Raw genomic sequence first — 26,093 nt, 5'->3', positions numbered from 1 at the left:
CCTCAGGGACACAGACATTGATCAGTATATTAACCCTATTTAACCTCTTTGCTGAAGGCACGTGCAAGTGGGTGCTCAAAGCTTATGACTGTCTCTTTCTTATTCCTCTAATGGTCAAACGTAACAGGCAATTAGGAACACTGGTGTACATCAGGTGCGGCACCGCTCACGTTGCTACTGGAAACAGAATGACTGGAATTCAGCATGAAAAAGTCAGTTATTTACTCCGTTTAAAAATCTAATGAGCTACTGTTTTGTTTGGTAAGCAGCATTTTAGACATAATACTGTGTGAAGGTTGTTCCAAAAGGTATGGCAATAGTTTGGCTATTTTAAATATTGACAATTTTTTTAATCACTAGTTTTTGGTATTGAATTAATTAATTTTTAAATGCATAAAAATATTTAGAATTATTTGAGCTCTATCTATCCATCCACCCATCCACCTGGTCAACTACACCATAATGCAAATATCTAATCAGCCAATCACATGGCAGTAACAATGCATACATGGTCAAGATGATATGCTGTTCAAAGTTCAAACTGACCATCAAAATGGGGAAGAAAGGTGATTTAAGTGACTTTGAACGTGGCATGGTTGTGGTGCCAGACAGGCTGGTCTGAGTATTTCAGAAACTACTGATCAACTGGGATTTTCATGCACAAGCACAACCATATCTAGGGTTTACAGAGAATGGTCCGAAAAAGAGAAAATATCCAGGTAGCAGCAATTCTGTGGGGGAGAAAATGCCTTGTTGATGCTGGATATCAGAGGAGAATGGCCAGACTGGTTTGAGCTGATAGAAAGGCAACAGTAATTCAAATAAGCACTCATTACAATCGAGGTCTGCAGAAGAGCATCTCTGAACGCACAACATGTCGAATCTTGAAGCAGATGGGCTACAGCAGCAGAAGACCAAACCGGGTGCGACTCCTGTCAGCTAAGAACAGGAATCTAAGGCTATAATTCGCATTGGCTCACCAAAATTGGACAATAGAAGCTTGGAAAAACATTGTCTGGTCTGACAGGTCTCAATTTCCGCTATGACATTCAGATGGTAGGGTCAGAATTTGGTGTAAAAATCATGAAAGCATGGATCCATTCTTCCTTGTATCAGCGGTTCAGGCTGCTGCTGGTGGTGTAATGGTGTGGAGGATATTTTCTTGGCACACTTTTGGCCCCTTAGTATTAACTGAGCATCATTTAAAGGCTGCAGCCTACCTGGGTATTGTTGCTGACCATGTCCATCCCTTTAAGACTACAGTGTATCTTCTGATGGCCACTTCCAGCAGGATAACGCACCATATCGCAAAGCTCAAATCATCTGTCTTGAACATGAGAATGAGTTCACTATACTCAAATGGCCTTCACAGTCACCAGATCTCAATCCAATAGAGCAGCTTTGGGATGTGGTGGAACGGAAAATTCACATCCAACAACTCTGCAGCAACTTTGAGATGTCAAATGTACCAAAATCTCTGAGTAATGTTTCCAGCACTTTGTTGAATCTATTCCATGATGAATTAAGTCAGTTCTAAAGGCAAAACCAGGTAGTATTCCTGTCCATCCCGTCCCGTGTTCCACCATGAGAAATCTGGTCACCCTAACATTACCCCTAACACTGGCCATGATGTATTTGTTCATGTACCACGTTGTTTGCAGCATACTAACTCTATTGAATTGAGTTTCCCCTGTGTTATGCACAAAGCTGCATTAACGAGATATCATTTGACTAAGTATGCTACATTAGCGGTCAGCTCCCTATGTTTTGGAACAGAGTCATTAAAACAAAACACCACAATATGCTTTACAGAGATTACACCATGGATAAGAGTTAGGCATGATGCAACCTTAACTGCTGTTCGGCATGATGGAGGCAACTGTAATATGTGGAAAGATGTTTAGTGAATAATTTAATGTATTACTAATGATAATCATAACAATCAACAATTCTTCCATTAATAACGTTCATTACACTATCTGCAGAAAGTTGCCAATCATTCAATGAAACTGATGTGTTCAGCTGAACACTGAACATATGACAGCTTCAAATGGGGCTCATCCAATCAGATTTTAGAACCGAAACTGTCCGCTTTATAATTTGCAATTAGCTATAAAGCTTTCATCACAGCAGAGAGTAATAAAGGCATAGTCAATTATGCTTCGCCTCTGGAGTACACACAAAGTGATTTTCTGAAGAGCAAAAAACATTTAGATAAGTATGGTATGATAGGGAGAGGGTTTGACTCCAGGCGTATATGAAGCTCGTCAGCGCCACTGTCAAAGTGACAAGTGAAAATAGCTGTGCAGGACAGAGCAAGATACAGTGCAGACAATTTTCAAAAGAACTGCACTGATTGCCTGGCAGTTTAGTGCTTATTGGTGCAGTGCTCAGAAAATCAGAGTAGACGCACAAAATGCTCCAATCTTCAATGCATTATTTATTTAGAACACCTACCACTGATATGCACTTGAAAATGTTTCGGTTTTTAAAAAGACAGACACTGAAGACTCAATCCAAAAGCCCAACAAGCAATCTAAATCTAAATACTAACAAGAGGGTTTGTTTAGCATTGAGTGCAATTTTAAACTGTAGCTGGTTCAGGGAGGTGAGGGATGTATACTACAAAGACACAGGCGGCTCACTAAGGCAGAAGTTATCAGCAGGCAGCATCGGACCTCAACACCACCTGCTCCCAAGAAGCGGAGGGAAACACTATCGACACTGTCTTGGCTGGCCTTTGTGACCTCTTCCTGTCACTGCCTCCCCCTCAGAGCACCCTTTTCACACCTTTAACACCATACTAAGAGACAGAGAGAGAAAAGGAGACAACTGGGGAATGGCACAGGTGAGAGGATTGAGAGGCTGAAGTTAATAAGTCTATCAGCAATTTTGGTCCGAAAGAGTCTGTACAGATGTAAATCACAACAGGGATGGATTTAGCAAGGTGGTAGGGCGGGCTATGCCACCACAAATTTTTCCTCAAATGCTTGCAGCATTGACATTTTAAGTGCAATGTTCAAATGAATATTCTGAGTGGCTGACAGTCTGTCTTTCTGCTTATTAAATGCATTAAAACTGAATGCACTACATTTTGAAATGTATGCAGTACCAATCAAAAGTTTGGGGTTGATAAGATTTTTTTTGTTTTTGAAAGAAGTCTTTGATCAAAAATACAGTAAAACATTAATGTTGTAAAATATGACTACAATTTAAAATAACTATTTTCTGTTTTAATATATTTTACAATGTAATTTATTCCTGTGAAATTTCACAGACATTTGACAAACAGAAATAGAATAACGAGTCTCTGAACAAAGCGGGGGTGAATATCAAAAGTAATATAATCAGCTGCATCAAGTTCTACAGTGCATCTCATCCTCATGGACCGCAGTAGATTTGGCAGTTCTTGCTGTGAGATGTTACTCCACTCTTCCACCAAGGCACTTGCAAATTCTCGCACGTCTTGGGTGACATATGGTTACACATGGTTTGGCACTGCAAGGACTATCAGCTGTCCTTCCTGTGTCCATAAAAAGGGTCTTAGGCGTCTAACATTATGGACATTGCAGTTTATTGTTCTGTCCACATCTGCAGTCCTCATGCCTCCCTGCAGCAGAACTATGGCATGTTCCCACAGGTGATCAGGTGACTCTGGGCATCTTTTTCCTGGTGTTTTTCAGTAGAAAGGTCTCTTTAATGCCCTAAGTTAGAACTGTGACTTTAATTGTCCACGTCTGTAAACAGTTGGTGTCTTCAGGACTGTTCCACAGGTGCATGTACCATAATTGTTTATGGTTCATTCAACAAGCATGAAAAAACATTGTTTAATCCCTTTCCAACAAAGATCTGTAAAGATCTTTGGATTTTGCATTATTATCTTTAGAATACAGTATACTGTATACTGTTTTTTTGTTGAGTTTATATACATTAGTGCTTTTAGTTTCTCTTTAAGAAAAAAAAGAAGAAAATATGTTATGAATGAATTTTAGAACAATTTTTGGACTTCATTTAGAGGACAGAGAAGAAATCACAGGTAACGGCAAGGAGAAAACAGCGAGGTTCCTAACAATGACAGAAAACATCTTCTCAACAATCAGAGCTGGCTAGATCTGGCCCTGCATAAAGATATTAAATTCCAGTGATTTTTAATGAGAGCAGACAAGAGCATAGAAACAGAAGATATGAGATGATTAGTTAGTAAAGATGAAAAATATAATACTGAAATGTTACATTGGTCTATTACAGTTTGAGTACAGAAATGTTTAAAGGGGAAATGTCATGAAAATGTGACTTTTTCTGTGTTTGTGAAAAAATGTGAAAAATGACAACCCAGTAACTTTGTTTTGGTAAGCCTTTCTCTGCAAGCATGCTAAATAAGAGCCGCTCAGATTTCGCTCCCATAGTGACATACGAAGGGGATCTTATTATAATATTACTACCCCTTAATTTGCACGTTTACACCCACGGCACCCCCATTTTGTTTTTGCAAGCGACAACGGTGTACCACTAATGCCAAGGCAAAGGTTAGAGCAAAGCTTACTAACTGTTCTGTCATTGGCTGCACAGATGAGCACTGAACACTATTTAGAGTCCCAGTCCCAACTGGAAATCCCCCAGTTTTAAGGAGCAGTGTACTAGTTTTTTGTTTTCTTGCTAATTAATTTGTTGTTCATATGGTTAATATTAATGCAACTATCAGCGCATTAAGGTGTTTTTTTTTCGGCCCGCACATGGTTATTTTTTTCCAACCCTCACCCTAAAATGAGTTTGACACCCCTGTAGTAGAGCATTGTTGCCATGCCGTCATTTTACGCCGGACTGCTTCACAAACAAGGGTTAGCTCAATGCTGGATTTGCACATAATATTAACATGACGGCACATGCTAGTCGATGAGTTGTATCAACTCCACAGCAACTACATAAATTTATCCACTAACCATTCAGTAATGTCCAGTTGCATTCTAAAAGTTGTAATTTCTTCCTGAGTCACTCCATCAGTGTCTAACTCTGGTTTGAACAATGTAAGGCTGAACATTATTACAGACAATCCTCATTTCTCCAGCCATGTTAATGTTGAGAAACCGAAGCGCGAGCTGTTAAAGCTCCGCCTTCTTTTGGAAAGCGGGCCAAGCTATAATAAATGATCTGTGTACTTTGACAAGCTATAATAAATGATCTGTATACTTTGAGCTGAAACTTTACAGACACATTCTGAGGACACATATTACATCTTGTGAAAAGGGGCATAATAGGTCCCCTTTAAGGCTAGTCTCACAAATCATTAATTATGATAACATGCTACTTTATTTAAGAAGATTTTACAGCTTAAAACTCTGAACAGTTACCAATATTTAGAAGGGAAAAAAATGCTTGAAGTAACCTTAAAAAAAAAAAAAAAAAAAAAAAAAAAATTCACCATCTGTTCTAGAGATTTTACAGCCGAGTCACCCGAGCTCAGCAGGTGCCCTACTGCCCTTTAGAGTTTTTGATAAAAGGTCCAGGGAGGATTATCCAACCATGTGAATAAGAATATTAATATGAATTAGAATATTAGTAAGAATAGAAACCTCTCTTACTGACAATTTATTTTCCTTGATGTCAGGAAATGCCCTGAATACGAATAGTAACATATCAACGTTATAGGTCAATCGATGGAGTCTTTCAAGCATGAGTGTGTTCTTCACTTCCATGGGCAGACACAACAGTATTGCTCAACCAAAAGTACAGCACCACGATGAAGGCAGTGGAAGTGCTCAAATTATGGAGAGACTAAATCCATCGCTTTCCACCCATAACAAAAATTATAAAAGTTTTAGGTAGATTTCACAGAGCTTGTAATGAAACCACCTCTTGGAAATGTATTTATTTCTTTCCTCTAGCTAGAAACCGGGCTTAATGTCACCACCTCGGCTTTATGTTTTGTAATCTGGCTTTACATTTGGAATCCGGCTTTGTTACCTGGGACCCACTGATACATGTGTAATCCACAATCATTTCGCTTATCTACTGTAGGTGTCGTAATCTCGAATCCTACACCTGCAGTCTTGGCAGTGTTACTGCTGAGAGCTAGTGCTTCTGTATCGCGCTATCATTACCATCTGCTACTATCGACATCAGGAAGTTGAGCCACCAGACGAGATCGGCCATGCTCAGGGTGCTATGGCTGTAAGCCATACTCTAAAGAGTTGATATGGAGGGGATGTTCACAACACATCCTGCTGCAACATAAAACCCATCAATTTCCCACAGACAACAATATAAGTAAACAAAAATCTCCAGATCTGATAAACAGTCAATTCCAAAGTTTATTGTTACACATCGTCTATTGAGCAGACAATCTAAAGTGGCAAGTGATGAAAGCTTGTACCTGCAAAATGACAATATTGGTCATCTGATGCAGGTTTTTCAATGGCTCATGCTGTTAATATCAAGACAACAGGATGGCCAATTTAATACCAACATATAAGTAACTTAAAGGGATAGTTCACCCAAAAAGGAAAGTCTGTCATCATTTACTCACATTGTTGTTTTGGACCCCATTGACTTGCATTGTATGGACAAAAACCTTTTGTGTTCCACAGAAAAAAGAAAATATGACATGACCTTTTAATATAATAGACATTATATCTTCTTATTTTAGACAACATTTAATCGAGTAATTGTTTGCTGTCTATTAACAAGATATATTTCTGACAAAAGAAGAAGTTTCATTTCTATTATTTGGCCAACTGTGCATGGTCAATGGCAATAATCTCAAAATGCCCAAATACTGGCCGAATAATTGACTTATTTCTAGACTTATCCACTCTCTCCATTTCTTTTCTACTACCTTGAACTGTTGCCCTTTTGTCAGCAGGTTTGCCTCTGCAGTATTTGTGCGTTCCGTTCTAAAACAAAGCATGCCGCTAGCAACGCCAGTGCTGTGGGTTCAATTCCTGGGGAACTGATCAAATGTATGGTTTAAGTGCAGTGTAAGTCGATTTGGATAAAAGTGTCTGCCAAATGCAGGAATGTAATTACATTTTATCTGTTTTCTCTCCTGATTAATGTACTGTATCACTCTGATAATGGTCATATATTTGCCTAACTACAGGTTCAACAACATTAATTGCAAGCAGTGTAGAGTCGATTGCAGTTGTAAAAATTGCCTGTTTCAATAACGGGAAGAGAAAGGGAAACGATCTTTATCTATTTTGTATTTTATGGATGACTCGTGCACCAAAGCTTGACTTTTAAAGGACATTTGTGTGTCATAATTGCAGCAACAATGATTAAATGCACAGCTGGCATTTTGCAGCAATATTTGACTGTTTTGGCAAATTGAATCCTCACAGGCAGCAAAGGCAGGACATTATTGCTAGGTGGGAGGTTGAATGCTTTTCTTTCTTGCCTCCTCTGCTAAATTTAGTCTCATCAGCCTCCTCCTGACTTTGCTCAAATGAGGGAGGCCGCTCATTTAAAAACTTGAAACGGGGGCTCCCACTTCTAATTTTTAATCATCCATCCACCTTAGGGATTATTAATTGTTTGGGTGGAGAAGCTAGCCGGAGGAGCACTTTCTAGAAATAAAGGAGCAAAATAACAAGTTGGACATGCTTTAATGCTATCCATAAATGCTTTCAGCGCTATCAGAGATGAGCTATATTGTCTAATCATGTCATCATTTATGATAGTGGGGTTGAAACATCCCATTATTTTCCTGAGGGAAAGTTAATTAAAAGAAAAGGATGTCCTTGGCACCCCGGTGGTTGTCGTTCCCAGAACCACTAATTGCCTCTGAATGTAAATATTTAATGTTGAACAGCTCATAAAATGGTATGACAACAACAATGTTGAACACTGCATCATGGCCTCAAGTGCTTCATGATGTCTGTTCTTTGTCTCCACAAATCCTTGTATACTCTTGTTCTGAAATGTTGCTCTTGCCCTCCTGCTCACCCTATTCTTCCTCATTTTCTGTGTTTTTTTATACAGATGCTTTTTAATGTTTTCCTTTTCCTTTAGTGTTTAAAGGTGCCCTAGAATCAAAAATTAAATTTACCTTGGCATAGTTGAATAACAAGAGTTCAGTACATGGAAAAGACATAGGCTACATTGAGTTTCAAACTTCATTGCTTCCTCCTTCGTATGTAAATCTAATTTGTTTATAAGACCTCTGAAGAACAGGCGAATCTCAACATAACACCGACTGTTACGTAACAGTCGGGATCATTCATATGTATGACCCCAATATTTGCATATGCCAGCCCATGTTCAAGGAATTAGACAAGGGCAGCCAGTATTAACGTCTGGATCTGTGCACAGCTGAATCATCAGACTAGGTAAGCAAGCAAGAACAATAGCAAAAAATGGCAGATGGAGCGATAATAACTGACATGATCCATGATTACATGATATTTTTAGTGATATTTGTGAATTGTCTTTCTAAATGTTTCGTTAACCTGTGCTAATGTACTGTTAAATGTGGTTAAAGTTACCATTGTTTCTTACTGTATTCACAGAGACAAGAGAGCCGTCGCTATTTTCATTTTTTTAAACACTTGCATTCTGTATAATGCATAAACACAACTTCATTCTTTATAAATCTCTCCAACAGTGTGTAATGTTAGCTTTAGCCTGTTAGCAACGGAACACTATCAAACTCAGCGGTTTCTCAAATGTAAACACCCAAATAAATACTATACTCACATGATCCGTAGCATGCATGCAGTATGCATGACGAACATCTTGTAAAGGTCCATTTGAGGGTTATATTAGCTGTGTGGACTTTGTAAATGCACTGTATTATAGTCGAGAGCTCGGGGGGCAGGGAGCGCGCGATTTAAAGGGGCCGCAGCCTGAATCGGTGCATAGTTAATGATGCCCCAAAATAGGCAGTTAAAAAAATTAATTTAAAAAAATCTATGGGTTTTTTTGAGCTGAAACTTCACAGACACATTCAGGGGACACCTTAGACTTATATTACATCTTGTAAAAACTGGTTCTAGGGCACCTTTAATGTATCTGTTTGTACGTGTATGTTGTCTGCAAAGTTACAAAGCTCATAGTCTTCCACAAAGCAATGTATCTAACAGAGCATCTAACAGAGAACTCTGATCCAGAACTACCTAAAATGCCTAGAGTCCAAATATTACTTCCTCAAACATCCACATAAAATGTGAAATTTTATCCATCCAAAGGCATACGCAAAAAAAAAGAAGCGTGGTTTCAGTGAATTGAAGTGTTGTCATTATATCGCAGAGACACTGTGTTGTTTGGATGTGAAAGTAAAAATGTAGGTAAAAAGTAAAAAGATTAAGATTTATATACAAAGCGGTTTCTGGGCAGTACAACCCAAAAGTTTGCTTGTGCACAGCGCATTTTACAGATGACAGCTTCCTGAACCTGGGAGAACAATGCAGGCTATATACAAAGACTACTTACCACTCTGAAACATCATGCAAGTCATGCTTGCAAAGTTGGTTTTGATCGATCGACTTGATCATACGCATTTTCATAATCCGACCCGGGCTCAAACTGATACGGTAAAACCAATGACATTATTATTAACTATATGTTTACAAATGCTTTAGAAGCCTTGGAAGCTGAAGCTTGTGATTATGGTAAGGGGTATTACATTTCTGACGCATGCTTGAGGTGTTTGGCCAATCACAACGCACTGGGTCAGCTGGCCAATCAGAGCACTCTGAGCATTTTGGAAGGAGGAACAGAAGTTTCTGACAGACTGGGAATAGAAGAGCTGCAATAAAGTACAGCATGTGACAAATGTGTTTTTTTAAACATTAAAGCATGTTAAACAAAATAATGAACTTGTAAAATAGTATCATATGAACCCTTTAATGATACTGTGATTTTGAGATTCACTTATGGAGGTGTGGGTATGTGAAAAACATTACTGAAATATGGTGGTAATTATGTAAGAAATTTTGGTTTACTTGGTCTTTATACATTTTTAGAGAGGTTTAAAGGGGATTCATGTGTTTTGAGAGAACATTAGTTCATTTTATATCACAATGTTTGTGTTTTTTAATTGGAAAAAGTAATTTTGTAGATGGTTTCAATACTACTATGGCAGGGATGGTCTAATTGTACATGTATAAATGGGAGAAATAGTAATGCATTGACTTATGAAGCATTGACTTAAATATGTTACTGTTTTTACAAACAGTTACATATAGATTTCAATCTATTAACTGTAGGTGTTGAATGACTGGAAATAGCTATTTTATGAATATGGCCTCCAAGCGAACAGATTTGTTTTAAAGGGACTTTGATTGAACTTTGTGTTTTTGACATAGCCTTGTGTGTATTTGACCGTTTAAACACAGTAAGACATGAAAGAGAAGTTAGTTTAATACTCACAAGGCGTGCCATCTGACAGCTAGCATTCTGTGCGTGTTCTTTAGATGTGCGCACAATTTACTTTTTTTCCCTGCATGTCATGTGAGGGGCTCCGTATGATATAACTTTAAAATGTATGCAGATAATAAATTTTCAAACTGCCCCTTTAAACTGTGACGAGATTTCTCGTCGAGGCGAAAAGTAGTCTCGTGATGTTGCCATGACAGAGTGTTAGGATGATTAGGAAAGAATATGCCACCGCTACGTTTACATTATGCCTCCACTCTCGTTTTGCTTTGTATTTAAATAAAAAAAAACATTTAATTCAGTTGGATAACGGTCGCCGCCGCTCCATATTTACAGAGTACGTGCGACCGTTTAAAAGTGAAAGTAAACGCGCGCGCGCATTCAAACGTGATTTCAATACCCCGCATTTTGAAAGCGGCGCACTGATGAATACAGATATCTCTCAATATGAAAGCTATTTTAGGCTGGGCAGTGTAGTTGTAACCATCTCTCAGCTCTGTATCAAAGAAAAATTTGGTCTTATTTGATCTTTGAATATTGAGAGAGTGCGATTATGGTTGCACTTATTGTAAAGTGTTACCATAAAAATGAATAACAGTTTTCTCTTCTTCTTATTTACTAGTACAAACAATAAGGTTTCATTTGTTAACATTAGTTAATGCACTGTGAACTATCATGAACTAACAATGAATGACTATTTTTATCAACTAACAAAGATTAATAAATACTGTAGCAAATATATTGCTTGTTGATCAGATTGTGGAGAGGAGTTCAGTTAGGAGGTCAAAAGCTGTAGAAGCTCATAATTCATGTACAGTAAGATCTGAAGAGACTGAAATCATACAGGAGGGAAGTCAGTCAGTTGAGTTAGTGGCAAAACCTTTTACATTACTTGAGTATTGTTGTCTTTTACTGCATATGATAATTCAGTCTCAGAAAGTAGAACTGAAATGACATTCATTACAAAATGATTAGTTAAAACATTTCAAATACACCTGCAGAATATTTTTTCTAGTCATGTATTTCGCCTTCTTGTCTCATCTCGTGAACTCAATCTCGAGTCTCGTCTCGTCTCGTGAGATACTGGTCTCGTCACACCCCTACTTGTTAGTATTTGGTTTGCAAGAGTATCCAATGCTTGCAGGAGCTGTAAATGAAGTGCTATCCTGGAAAGGAGGCAGGGAGCAGCAGCTCATTTGCATTTAAAGACACATGAATTGATTGCACATTATATTATTTTGAACATTCTTATCATGCATAATATTATATTACGCTTAATAAATCTGTGTGTAATATAATGTCCGCTTTAAACAGTGCTCTTTTAGCAGTGGTTTTCACCACTCTGCACATTTTGTTTGTCTCTCTTATCTAACACAGTTGTTCATGGAGCCCTCACTTAATGAGCTGATGATATGTATCAGGAGTGTTAAATAAGGGGGACATACAGGTTTTCATAATGAACTGTTTAGTTATCAGTGCTTTATTGTACATTTAAATGCACTCATTGCTTTATTCTCATCTCTGCTTCCTCCTCTATTCTGTAGGTTATATATTTATCTAGAATAAATTGTTAAAAATGTCAGTGCTTGCTTGCACCTTATTGTTTTATGGGTATACTGTTGAAGAGGTATTTAGTTTTGAAATGCCATTAATTTTTTAAAAAGTTGTCAGAGCTCTGGCGCAGTGAGTAGGGCGCAGTTTGAATGCCGATCTGTTCCAAAGCTCATCTGTAAAATTAAGATAATACAAGATAAAAACAGCCAGTTAATATAAGAGCATCTGCAACAGAGGACAGTTAGCTGCATGAGCCCTGTGTTTATTTTTAGCTTCTCTCATAATAGGCAAAGCATCTGGAGGGGGTTTGTTTGCAGGAAAGTGCATGGCACAAGTAGCCTTGGGCCGACAATTTGTGAAGGTGACAAGGAAAAGGTCTGGAGAGAAACAGTGGTTGAGAGTGAAGAAGTACGGTGAAGTCACTATTGTTTTGTGTTGGGACAGATGATGCCTCCTTTCACAACTGGAGATGATGGTCACGAGCACAAGCCTGAGGCACCGACTAAAGATGCACATTCTGTCTGCACGGACTGCAGACCTATGCTGAAACATGAGCAGGGTCTAAATCTATCTGTTGAGGTCACTGATAAACATTCTTTTGTGATGTCTCTTCTTGATCAGATACTCTATTTATTTTATTTTCACTGAAACCTTTGCATGAAGACTAAATCAGCATATTTAAAGGTGCCCTCGAATGAAAAATTGAATTTATCTTGGCATAGTTAAATAACAGGAGTTCAGTACATGGAAATGACATACAGTGAGTCTCAAACTCCATTGTTTCCTCCTTTTTATATAAATCTCATTTGTTTAAAAGACCTCCGAAGAACAGGCGAATCTCAACATAACACCGACTGTTACGTAACAGTGTGTGGTGTACGCCCCCAATATTTGCATATGCCAGCCCACGTTTCCAACATTATAAAAGGCATTAGACAAGGGCAGCCAGTATTAATGTCTGGATGTGCACAACCAAATCATCAGACTAGGTAGCAAGCAAGAACAATAGCGAAAAATGGCAGATGGAGCAATAATAACTGACATGATCCATGATAACATGATATTTTTAGTGATATTTGTAAACTGTCTTTCTAAATGTTTCGTTAGCATGTTGCTAATGTACTGTTAAATGTGGTTAAAGTTACCATCGGTTATTACTGTATTCACGGAGACAAGAGAGCAGACATCCCAAGTCTCCCGGAAGTTCCGGGAGTCTCCCGCATATTGATAGCGGCTCCCTGATGCCCGCAAATTAGTTAAAATCTCCCGGAATCTAGAGCGAGCGAGCAAGAGCGCGCATAGAGACTGTGTTTCAAACCAGCGCGCGCACGGCAGAGAGGGATAGGGAGCGAGAGAGAGACCTTGCGTGTGTGTGCGAAGCGCATGTATGACAGAGAGCATCCCGAATGTCCTTTTTCGGCAAATCAACCAATCAATTATCAGTGAGGTGAGTTGACAAGTTTCATTTCATGTGCATATTATTCAGGCAAGTTGCCAAGGCTACATGAAAACAACAAACTCCTTAGACCTGTTTAAAGTTGCAATGGAAAATAAATAAAAGCAGTTTACATAAATAGTATAAGCAGCTTATATAAATAGTAAAAGTAATATACATATTTAAACATAATTAACGAATAATTGCATATGCCTATAGCTTATAGCTCCTTCCTCTTTTTTTTTTTTTTTTTTTTTGGGGGGGGGTACCTCCCTGAAATGACTTTTTGCAGGTTGGGATGTCTGAGAGAGCCGTCGCTATTTTCATTTTTAAACACTTGCAGTCTGTATAATGCATAAACACAACTTCATTCTTTATAAATCTCTCCAACAGAGTAGCATTAGCCGTTAGCCACAGAGCACTATCAAACTCATTCAAAATCAGAAGTAAACAATATAACAGTATACAATACTCACATAATCTGACGCATGCATGACGAACACTTTGTAAAGATCCATTTTGAGGGTTATATTAGCTGTGTAAACTTTGTTAAGGCACTGTTCAAGGCAAGCGCAAGCTCTGTGGGCGTGGACCACGGGATTTAAAGGGGCCGCAGCATAAAATCGGCGTGTTTATAATGATGCCCCAAAATAGGCAGTTAAAAAAATTAATAAAAAAAAAATATATGGGGTATTTTGATCTGAAACTTCACAGACACATTCAGGGGACACCTTAGACTTATATTACATCTTTTAAAAACATAATCTAGGGCACCTTTAAAAAAATTAAAAAAAAGTATCACGGTTTTCACAAAAATTGTTTTCAACACTGGTAATAAGAAGAAATGTTTCTTGAGCACCAAATTAGAATTAGAAATGATTAGAATGATTTCCAAAGGATCATGTGACACTAAAGACTGGAGTAATGGCTGCTCAAAATTCAGCTTTGCATCACAGGAATACATGACATTTTAAAATATAAAAGCTGTCATTTTAAATTTCTTAATATTACTGTTTTACTGTATTTTTGATCTAATAAATTCAGCATTGGTACTGCTATGCTGCTTATGCTTCATATATCACTTCCCCCAATATCATACAACCCCCAAACTTTTAAATAGATAGATCAAGTAAATATATAGTATATTGTTTTTTATTATCATATATTGCTTTATTGGTTCATATAAATTACATATAAATTGTATTTATTTAGTGTGGAAAAACATGATTTTTATTTTTTATTTTTTTTAATAATTTGATTTATTTTGTATTTTGGTTCTTGCATTAAACAATTTTTGGTCAAAATATGGTTCATCTGAAAAAAAAAAAAAATCCACTCTTTAAAGAAATAGCTAATCCAGAAATTCTGCCACCATTTATACATTTAAGTCTGTTCCTCACACAGAGCTTCAGAAGATCAAGCTGTATGGACTGCTTTAATGGTACATCCTTTTTAAAGCTTGAAAGCTTCAGACTTACTTTTTTTTATATCATCCCTTTTGTTCTACACGCCATCCACCCTCTGTCCAGATGACGCTGTGAACTTCTCTATTTTTCTGTCACACTTCCAAACATACCAAGCTGTTCATCACAGTTACCCCTTCATCCTGATAGTGTTTTAATGTTTATTCTGCTGCTGTGTAATGCACTGTTATACACACACACACCTCACCCATCACAAAAACAGAGTAAAATATATCCCCTGTCTATGGCTAAATGAGAGGATTATCCCTTCATTATAGTATCCGAGGCAGCAAGGATGCCATGGCACAGCTGCCTCTGAGACAAACAAACCTTTTTATTTGCCTCAACCTCACAGGATGAGCCGCACTAATGTCCCAAACACAGAGACACATTACAGTCAGAGTGACAGGCATATTAGAAACACTGTTTTACCATCTTTTTTTCTTCTTCTAACAGCCTGTGGAGAAGGATCATAGCCAGTTGGCTTAGAGTGGCTGTTCCAAAGTAAATCCGAATGAAACCGCAGGACAGTGTTTGCGGTGTAATGTGAGAATTACGATATTGGATTTGACAGCATGGGAGCAGTGTCTGGCTGGAATATTTTCTGTGATTTAGTCAAAAACTGTCTTCTTCAGTACCTGACAATTTTTGTAGTTTTATTTTGTTTGAGTCTCTTGGTACTTAAGAATCCCCAAAGCCTTAAAAGCATGGTCTTAAGTGCTATCTTTGCCTTCGATCAGAAGCTCAGCGAGGTCAGAGCCTTTCATTCTTCTTAATTTTCAAAAGAGCATCTAGAGGCGGCACTAAAAGACTTTCTTTAAGGCCAAGAACAGTAGATGTATGGAATAGCTTATGCTTTATCACTGGCCTGATGCTTAGCATTTGTCACACACCCATCTAAGAGATGGATTTGTTTCTAGTCATACGTACCAGATGGGTTTCTGAAGTAAAAATGGAATTCAAATGACATGGAGATTTAATATAAACTATAAGGGTTATTAAACAATGATAAATGCTTTAATAGCAACTGTGTTTCATGGCAGAATTTATGTTTAAGTATACACCACAATCAATGCTATTGCAAGATCCACCAATCAAAGACACTGCTGCTTCAATGGAAATGTGAACGAGGCTGAGTTTTTATAGGTTAGTTAATATGGGATGTTGTAGTGCTAAAGTATGAAGGATAGTAGTGATAGTATATATATATATATATATATATATATATATAAAATCATTATATAATTAATTACCATTATGTAATTAATTACCATTGAAGCTGGGGTTCAGTTCTATGTTCAATAGGGCTGGGACAATACATGGATGCATCGCGCATCGAGAAATGATTCTGGATCGATTCGGATATTTTCTGTATGTATCGCGATTCTCTCTTGAATCAATTCTGAGCTTAGTTTTCAACAGCAGATGGCACTGCGTGCTTTAGAAACAGACGTACTCTGCTTCCTTCCAGTTTACTCACACCACTTGAACCTTTTATAAAATAATCATTCATAAAGTTCGAAAAAGTTAAAAGCGAATTACAGGGGTGTTTGCATTGGGCTGTTTACATCAATCTCGTGTCATAAAAGCATTCTGAGGTGCAAATACATTGTCAGACTCAGCCGAACGCTCAAGCAGTCTTCTTCGTGAGCATTTGATCATGCGGTTAAAAAATAGCCTAGAGTGCCATCTGCAGTTAAAACTAAGCTCAGAATCAATTTGCGATGCATGTGGAAAATATCAGAAACGATCCATGAACTGCGATATATCGATAGTATTGTCCCAGCCCTAATGTCCAGGCCTGCTTCCACAGCCGTGTTGATATTCTGTACAGCAGCTTGTGAGATACTGCATAATTAAAAAAAGGAAAAAGACTTCTGGAACTCAGGCCACTGAAAGAAATATGTAAAGTGTTAACAGGTTGTGAATGCTCATGCATCAGTCTTAGGATGTGTGGGTTATATATTGTTATTAGAGAGCGGAAGCAAAAGTCCATTGATTAAGCAAGCTTGCGGGCAATTACATTGACTGTTAAATTCAATGCAGGAAAGCTAACAGTTAAATAACTGAAACAGCCAAGCTTGAATTTCTGCCCATTCAGCATGCTGTCGACTTATGTGGTGTTTACTTGTGTGTGTTAATACTTTCTTTTTCTTCCTACTCTCTCCCCTCTCACCATCTCTCTCGGTTTACTTTCATCTTTCTCTCCACACTATTTCTGCTTTCTCTCTTTTCTCTATCTCATCCCAGCTGTCTTTCTTCTGTCCTCTCCTCCCTTTTTGGTCCGCTCACTTCATTTTGGTTCCATTCAGACTTCAATTTGAATGCATTCAAAGGGCCTTATTGGCAGGAAAGATAAACATTTACTTCACGGAGCTGAGGAAGGCCAATACAAATCAAGCTGTTGACAAACTCAAACACAGGCAGCCCAGGATTGACGGCGGCTTTAGGGATGAGGCTCTTGATCTTTAGCTTGACTTGTGTCTCTGTTTTGTGCGGCCCATACACGCACACACACAACAGACCGGAGTCTTTTCAGCTCTATTATGCTGCATTCGTCAAGCGTTCAATCTTTCTCGCTCTCCTCTTTGTCTCCCAAAGCCATTTCTGAGTCTGTTTCTTCTGGCTGCATTCAATTCTCTCTACTTCTCTGTATTATGTTGTGGGTTTTCTTGTGGGGAATTGTTTTATATTGCCGCATGTGGCATGTGCCGAGGTTGCGCGACAAATAATCATTATACTGTACGTCACTTTGACAGACTGGGTTGTAAAATTTCTGTCATGGTCTATTTTTGCACATTTTTGATTTCCCTGGTAATTCATTTATTGTTCCATGTACATGCCTATTTTTCCAAACATGCACCTCTTCTGAGATTGCTTTATCTGTGAGTTGCATATGTGAAGTAACCCATCACACGTGGCATGTTATTCATGCGCCAGCAGCCATAATTCAGGCTTATCTGTTCAGGCCTATAGTGACCTGAGCACATTTGACTTGAAAGGTCAGTTCATTTTCATGCTTGTGTAAGTCTAAACTTTCCTCCTTGTCTGAAAAGTTTTGGAAAAACACCCATTAAGCTCATGTTATTGTTTAGTAAACTATATAGCATCCCATAATTACTATGTGAATCAATGTTTCTAGTACAGAAACACAATAGATCAGATACCTTAATATTTTATCTGTTAAAATTACCATTCTGAATCATCCATCATGTTTTAAAAAAAATTGGTTTTCAGTGGCAAGTTAACAATAAAACCTCAGTAAGTCGCTGCAAATATGTTTTCAGCAGCCACAACATTTTTGCAACGGTCCTGAATATTTTATCACATCACATAGCCAAAGCATCTTGTGTATGGCTCACATTATAGCACTTGGACAAGAAACAGGCATCTAATGTGTGTGTGTGTGTGTGTGTGTGTGTGTGTGTGTGTGTGTGTGTATCTTCCTTCTCGATGTGTGGATGGGAATATATGCCTGTGTTTGTTTGTGTGTTAGTGAAGTGCATTGAAAAAACAGGCATATTATGTTTAAAAGTGGCATGTTTGTGCTGCTTGCAAACCAAAATGGTCAACGAGGAACCCTTTAATAGCTTAAGTGGGTGATGCAACACATGGACAGAGTGGTGTGGACAACAGCCAAGTTAAACTAAATCAAGGGCTATGTTTAGAATGGAATAATAGCATGCTGCTTACTGCCTGTTGTGCATTATATACTGTATACTGAATAAACTGGGGTTTGTTTTTTCTTCTTTTTTTCCCCCCAAAAAATAGTATGCATTATTTAATGCTAAACTTTTCCACATGACCTCATTATGTTGCATTTTTGCATTGAATAAAGTTAAAATGTTGCATGTTTAATTCAACTTCTAGTATCTAGTTATCTTGGCTGTTATTTTGTGTTTTTTAATCCACTTTTGTGTAAAAATGTATGCTGCACATTTTGGATAACATAGTAGGACATCCGAGTATTCAACGCATAAAACATACAACGCATACAATCCAAACGCTTTAACACTGTGCACAGTATCCTACAAAATCAAAGTAGAATAGTGCCATTCTCAACATGCTAAATGTTTCTTTTTGGGATGCTCAATGTATATTGATTTTAATCTGGATCAGATTGTTGATTAATATTAATCAACATGTCAGTTGATGATTTCTCATGTGTAATTTTGTACCTGTCCTCTAGGTGGCGGTGCAGGCAGCCAGACGACCTTTCTCCATGAGGAGCAGTGGAAGATGCCGGCTCTGCCAGCGCTGCTGCTGTCGATTCACCTCCTCTTCCTCTTCCTGCTGTTGCTGCTGCTGACCATGGCCCCGTCCTCTCACAGCCAGACACCCGCTCTCTCAGCTGTCAGGATGGGTGAGAGACCATGGGCCACTTCCTGTTAGACAACACAAAAGTGCATCTTCACATTATCTCCCAATTACTAGGGTGTTTCTAGGTGACTGCTTATGGGCCAAGTCAAAAGAGCCCACCCGACTAGGGGCTCATTTTTCCTGTTTTATCATGCACCAAGGCAGTAAAAAAAGGGCATTGCGGAGAAAATATCCTCAAAAAGCCACATGCTTGGAGGTATCATTCATGTCTGTAGAACAAACATGTAAGGCCAGTTTAATACTAAGGGCCCTATTTTAATGATCTAAGCGCATGACCTGAAGCGCATGGCGCAAGTGCACTTAGGGTGTGTCCGAATCTACTTTGCTAGTTTAACGGTCAAAAAAGGGTTGTTCTCTTATTGAGTCATGGGTGTTTTTTAGGCGTAACATGCAATAAACCAATCAGTGTCATCTCTCATTCCCATTAAAAGCCAAGTACACTTGCACCATGGCATATTGCCCTTTACATGGCGGAATATAGACACCCTCAACCTGATGAGTCAGTTTGAATACATGTGTGGATTGCCACGATTGGTCAAATAATCAGACAATTTCATTCGTCATTACTGCAAATAGGTAATTCTGATGCATGCAATGACTATCCATTATGACATGTAGGCATTTTTATCTTTTTGTACACAATAATAATCTTTTACATTGTAATCCTTTTATTTTTAATATTTGGCATGTTTGTGTGCTCCTGCGCATCCCTGTGTGTCTAACAAGCAGAGTGTACGCATGTTGTGCACCTGCCTATAGGCGCATATTACTAACGTGCCCTTCAAATAATAATAATAAAAAAAATACTGCGCCATTGATTTAGACCAGGTTTTTGATGATCAATGGCACAGTCGTTTTCAGTTGCCTCAAAATAGCAACACGCCAACAATGCGCCTGGACACACCTCGTTTTCAGATCAGCACGCCCATGGACAAACAAATGAGTGCGATTACAATTACTATTTAAACAACGTGGGCTCTGGACGTGTAAATGATAACTGGGTCGGGCTAAAACTAGCAAAAAACACTTGCGTCGCGCCTGCTGTCACATTGCACTGGGTGTATGATAGGGCCCTTAGTGGTAATAGTACTGCTGGCCTTTACCTATGCAATAAGGTTCAACTGCGGTACCAACCTAGTTCTTCCAGCTTTATTTACAGAGGCTACGTGAAAAAATAAAACTCTTTTAATTGGAATGAGCAAATCGGCTGCATTGGTACAGTCTCCAGATAACCTAAATGCTTTACTTGTAATGGAGGCAAGCATCAACCTGAAGCCCACATTTATAGTGACTACAAAGCTTGTTCTTGATTTAATGTTTAAATACGTTTTCTGAAGTACTGACCTCCTACTAGGCTTAATCTTTTTCAACTAAACACCTGTTATACAAGAGAGAGTGTGAAGCGATAATCTCAGATATGCTGGGATCGTTGCTTTTTTCTTTCTTTTTGGACTTTTTTTTAAAAACTAAGATTAAGTCATTAGATGAAACCACTGACTTTAGAGCAGAGTTCAGGCAAAATTAAGCAATATTATCGGATTCAAGCAGGAACCTTTTTCAAAGTCGCTTATACTTGGCTGTTACTTCACAGCATGTGACTGATTGCTTCAAGCATCAGCATGTTCATCTTGATTATTGCGAACAATAAAACATCAATTAATCTCTGGCAAGCCTCCAAACAAAATGCGCTCAATAGAACAATCTAATCAGTTAACATCACAACATGTAACATTCTTTGCAAACTTGTTTCTGTTCAATCTAGATGAGTAACTCCATCATCTTGCAATAACAAACGAAACTTCAATCATCAACATCAAGAACTTTTAATTAAATTCAATGCAATTAAATTCCAGATTGTTGCTCTTCAGCTGCTATTTTAGATGATCAGTCAGCATGTGGACGTGGAGAGCGGTTGGCATTGGCTTTGGCCCGAGAGAACATCAACAGTGCGATGGAGGGCCCGGCACGAGCACGTGTGGAGGTCGACATCTTTGAGCTGCAGAGAGACTCTCAATACGAGACTACAGACACAAGTGAGTCTAACAAAATGACTACACACACTGGTAGTCACACAAAATCTCATTCACAATTTTAATTCTGTAATGTGAAATATTTTGACTAAAACTTTACCAACTTGAATGAAAATGCAACAAGAACAAATTACAGGGTCATACATGTTTTTATTTGATTAGCTTATAGAAAGTGGGCATTTTGAATGGAAAGTCAAGGCTAAAGGTCAAGTTATGATATCTTTTTTAAATGTATTGCCATTTGCTATATTATATTATATTATATTATATTATATTATATTATATTATATTATATTATATTATATTATATTATATTATTCCATTATTGTTATCAGATAGAGCTGCATGATTCTGGATAAATTGAGAATCACTTTTTTGGGGGGAGAAAAATGGAGATCACGGTTCTCCCAAAATTCAAAATAGACAACTAAACATGTAATTTACAAGAGGTTCTGACAAAATTAATTGCTGCAGTCTATTTTAAAAATATTTAATTCATTTGATATGATTTAATTGTTATAATTTTTTGTATATCAGTCTGAATGAATGATTCAATGACTCACTCATAAAGACTTCACTTGTTTCATTACTGGATGAATCTCTTGAATGAATGATTCAATGACAAACACATTTTTTAACAATCACTTGTCGCCAACAACTGGTGTAACTGATACAATCTTTATTTGAGGCATTTGAAGTTACTTTTAAAAGGTGATTTGCTATATTTGTATCGCTACCATAGACATCAGTGTTCATATTCGAACTATAGACTTTTATCCCAGTACTTCTGTGATCATTTGAATTATTTAACAGAAATATTAATAATGTGTTGTTGTTTTTTAAGCTGTTTCACACCACAACAGCTGCTCTCTCTGGGTCAGCGACAGCGCAAATGCAGATTTTAATGTTTGCTGTGATCGTATTTGTCAAAGGTTTAATAGACATAGATGAATCGCTGTCATTTAGGAATAAGATCCTAAATGTGTTTGAATCGAGATTTTGATCTTTTAACGATTAATCATGCAGCTCTATTATCAGAATTAAATTAACTATTGGCAAGGTTTAATGATGAATTACAAAGAAAAGTAGTCTAAAATAATGACTAGAGTTTTTTTCTTTCTATAATCTTTTTCTTAATCTTCTTTAGAAATTGATTGATTATAAAGAGGGCATTCCATAACAGAATGAAGTTTACAGGATGCTTTTTGAATGGAAAGTCAAAGTTGAAGGTCAAGTTTGAGTGATTTCTTTTTTAAATGTAATGATATATACACTGCTCGGCAAAATAAAAGTCGCTGTTTGGATTTAAATAGGCAAATACTGGATCATGACTGGATCATTATTGCAGTGATTATTATGTTTCTAGCATGTTATATGTTTGGGAACTTTTCTTTTAACCCTAAGTGATGGAGTATTTCTTAAACAACCATGTAGGAAGACACATCATGGCCATATTCCAGGATGGCAATGTCAAGATTCATCAGGGTTAAAATTGTGAAAGAATGGTTCAGAGAGCATGAAGAATCATTTTCACTCATGAATTGGCACCTCTGAGTCCCAGACCTTAAATTCATTGACAGTCTTTGGGATGAAATAAATAATACATATTTATAAATAAATGTTGTGATGTTATTTCCATCAAGGGGTGCATCAATTTTGGGTAAAGATCTTGTATTGACCATGCAAGAGCTGTAAAGACTCTGTAAAGTCTACTCCAGCACTTCCCAAAGTCTTTCAATGAATTTAAGATATGGACTCAGATGTACCAATTCATGTGTGAAAATGATGACTTTTTTGGGGCGGGCAGTGTATAATAATATAATATAATATAATATAATATAATATAATATACCATTATTGTTAACCAGAATTGAATTATTACAATAGTCTACAATTTTTTTTCCTTTAATATTTAAGCCACTTGACTGTTGGTTAACAATATTTTTAGTGGATAAAGTTATTACATTTGGATGAAAGACGTGCTTTTTTTCTCTTTAGAATAATATGCACTGCTGTATTGAGCACAATACAGAAGAAAAAAAAAAAACACTTTCACTTTACCACTGGACTGAAATGGACTGATAACACACACTCACAGCAGAGCATGTGAATATAACAGGAGGATAAAGGATTTTCATTTGTTGCTAAATGAATTACATACCCTTGTCACACATGCACAGTGCCCTGAACATTTCAATGCAACAGTTCAAAAGCAAGCAAGAAAGAAATCTTTTCATCTAAATATACACCCTGTGCTCTCTCTCCCTCCTCGTTCTTCTGTAGAATTAGAGCAGCAATCTCCTGTAGGCAGAGCATAAATCTGTGTTGTGCTTATTGATGTAATTAATCAAAAAGAGCTTTGCATTGACTCCTAATTTGATATATCATCTAGGAACAGGACACAGAACTGGACGGCGTCCAAGATGTTGGCTTTTTCTCTGCCCACTGCAATGTCTGTCTCTCTCTCTACCCTGTCCCTTTCTCATTCAGTCACTGTCTTGCTCTATCACCCTGCTCTCTATCTCTCTCTCATGGTAGCTTTATTTATCTGTCTCTTTCTAATAATATATCTTTACCCCTCCAAGTGTGTCAGATCTTGCCAAAGGGAGTGGTCTCTGTCATTGGTCCTGCTTCTAGTCCTGCTTCTGGATCCACTGTCAGTCATATATGTGGGGAAAAAGAGGTGAGAATGAAAGGAAGTGCATTTGCCTATGTGTCTTGAGAGCATTTCCTGAGATGATAAATTTACACTGTTCCTCAGCCACAGGCCATTATTTCCTGTGTGCCTTTGCTTTGCTGCTTGAAAAGCATCTCTCCCTCTGACCTAATTTTCCATATTTTCTCTCTCTTCTTCCTTCCTTACGGATAGAGAGAATGATATATCAGCCAGGATGATTAATTGGCTGATATCTGGCTGTTTTGGTGCCTACTCAGCCAATTAACAATTTAATATTTCGTAAAATGAACGTGCTTTTAATTTTGTTCATTTTGTGTACACCTAATTTACTATAATTAAATTGTATATTTATACACAGTGTGGTCAGCAATTTTAATCCCAGATTTTCAATATAATTTAAACCTGGAAATTACTAAATAAAAATTAAATAAAACAATGCTAGCTTTTTAGGCAGTGCATCAGCGTTAAAGAAAAAAACAGACAATCATCCAATAATCTATCTGTTGTTCTATTGCTCTGTCTGTAAGGCCACTTCAAGGCTTTAAAGGGTTAGTTCACCCAAAAATGAAAATTCTGTCATTAATTACTCACTCTCATGTTGTTCCAAACCCCTAAGACTTTCGTTCCTCTTCGGAAAACAAATAAAGATCTTTTTGATAAAATCTGAGAGCTTTCTGTCCCTCTGCTTCAAAAAGTTCATAAAAAGAGCAGCAATGTCGATCCTACACTTCCGGGGGCCCTAAGCAAAACTTTGTGAAGGGGCCCCTGTCAGTGCATTCTTTAACCCCCCAAAATTTCCATTAGGGCTGCACGATATATCGCATGAGATTGTCACGCGCATTTCGTCAGTAAAGCCGGTTCCCTGATTGCCGCTAAATCGCCATCACCTGCTTTCAAATGGAGCGGAATTTAATAGACAGAGCCGTAGATCACTGACAAGCCACGCAATATCGCATTCATTATCGAAGGCGATTCATCTGCGATATGAACGCGATATTGCGTGGCTTTTCAGTGATCTACGGTTCTGACTATTAAATGCCGCTCCATTTGAAAGCAGGTGATGGCAATTTAGCGGTAATAAGGGAACCGGCTTTACTGACGAAATGCGCGTGACAATCTCATGCGATGCCCTAATTTCCATAATCTTTATTATTGCATGAACCAATAATTACAATGGTTTATGCAAGGTGCACTGGCAGCTTTCTATAGTTAATGGAATTAAAACATCAAGGAAACAAACTGCAAGTTATGAAAAAACGCATAAAAATATGTAAAGGGAAACCCATTAAAACACATTAAATTGGCAGTAAAAACAATTAAGTAAAATTAAAACCAAATTTTCACTGATAGTAGTTCCATCTGTCAGAAAGACTATAACACACAACCGAATCGGCTATCTAAATGCGCAATTTACTAACGAATTACAGCATGATAAACAATAATAATAATAATAATAAAATATGCTAGGTTGTTTAAACCCAAATTTTTTCATATCTTATGAACCACACATAAGAACCTTTTGATTATTAATGTGTATACCAACACAAACCGAAAGTTACTTTTGGGGCATTTGGAGACCTGGACTGGAGTTATTGCTTTACGACTTGCTTATGAATGTATTGCTTTGTCAAGACTAAATAAGAAATTAAAATATTTAAAAAATACATACTTTCTTCATTCTTGGAACTTTTTATCTGTTCCAGAAGTTTTGTTTGGAGCCATAGCTATGTCAACAGACGGCTGTTATTAGGAGTATCTCCCGAACTGCATGATGTCCGAGTTATTGAATAATATAAATCATCATTACAATATTTCCACATGACTCCGCCAATGTTTAGTAGACACCACACATATATTTGCATGTTATAAAGAAATATTCGTTATGGTAAATTATCATTATGTTTATTTTATATACTGATGATACTGAATTTTATAAACTTCATTTGTGTTCCGAAGATGAACGAAAGTCTTATGAGTTTGGAACGACATGAGGGTGAGTAATTAAAGGATTAGTTCACTTAATAATTAAAATTTCCTAATAATTTACTCATCCCCATGTCATCCAAGATCTTTATGTCTTTCTTTTATCAGTCGAAAAGAAATTATGGTTTTTGAGGAAATCATTCCATCCATATAGTGGATTTCAACGGCTACCAACGGGTTGACAAATGCTCATCTTGCAC

The 26,093-nt window shown here is 37.5% G+C and overlaps 1 protein-coding gene and 1 long non-coding RNA gene across 4 annotated transcripts in view; one reads left to right on the top strand and one right to left on the bottom strand.

Moving 5' to 3' along the window:
* The window catches only part of LOC125275805, a 106,397-nt gene that overhangs the window by 70,653 nt on the left and 9,651 nt on the right, over positions 1–26,093 (bottom strand). For both annotated transcript variants that reach the window (XR_007186509.1, XR_007186510.1), the window contains exon 3: positions 19,002–19,208. This is a non-coding gene — a long non-coding RNA (uncharacterized LOC125275805). The remainder of the gene's footprint in view (positions 1–19,001; positions 19,209–26,093) is intronic.
* LOC125275804 (glutamate receptor ionotropic, kainate 5) overlaps positions 19,063–26,093 on the top strand; it is a 53,943-nt gene continuing 46,912 nt past the window's right edge. For both annotated transcript variants that reach the window (XM_048203083.1, XM_048203082.1), the window contains exons 1-3: positions 19,063–19,186; positions 21,072–21,236; positions 23,819–23,916. In XM_048203083.1, coding sequence (XP_048059040.1) covers positions 19,063–19,186; positions 21,072–21,236; positions 23,819–23,916 — 387 coding nt within the window. The remainder of the gene's footprint in view (positions 19,187–21,071; positions 21,237–23,818; positions 23,917–26,093) is intronic.

Source organism: Megalobrama amblycephala, linkage group LG9, assembly GCF_018812025.1.
Source record: "Megalobrama amblycephala isolate DHTTF-2021 linkage group LG9, ASM1881202v1, whole genome shotgun sequence".
In the NCBI taxonomy this organism is placed as follows: Eukaryota; Metazoa; Chordata; class Actinopteri; order Cypriniformes; family Xenocyprididae; genus Megalobrama; species Megalobrama amblycephala.
Note: the sequence above shows the minus strand (reverse complement) of the source record. Positions and strands in the feature narration are given on the sequence as shown.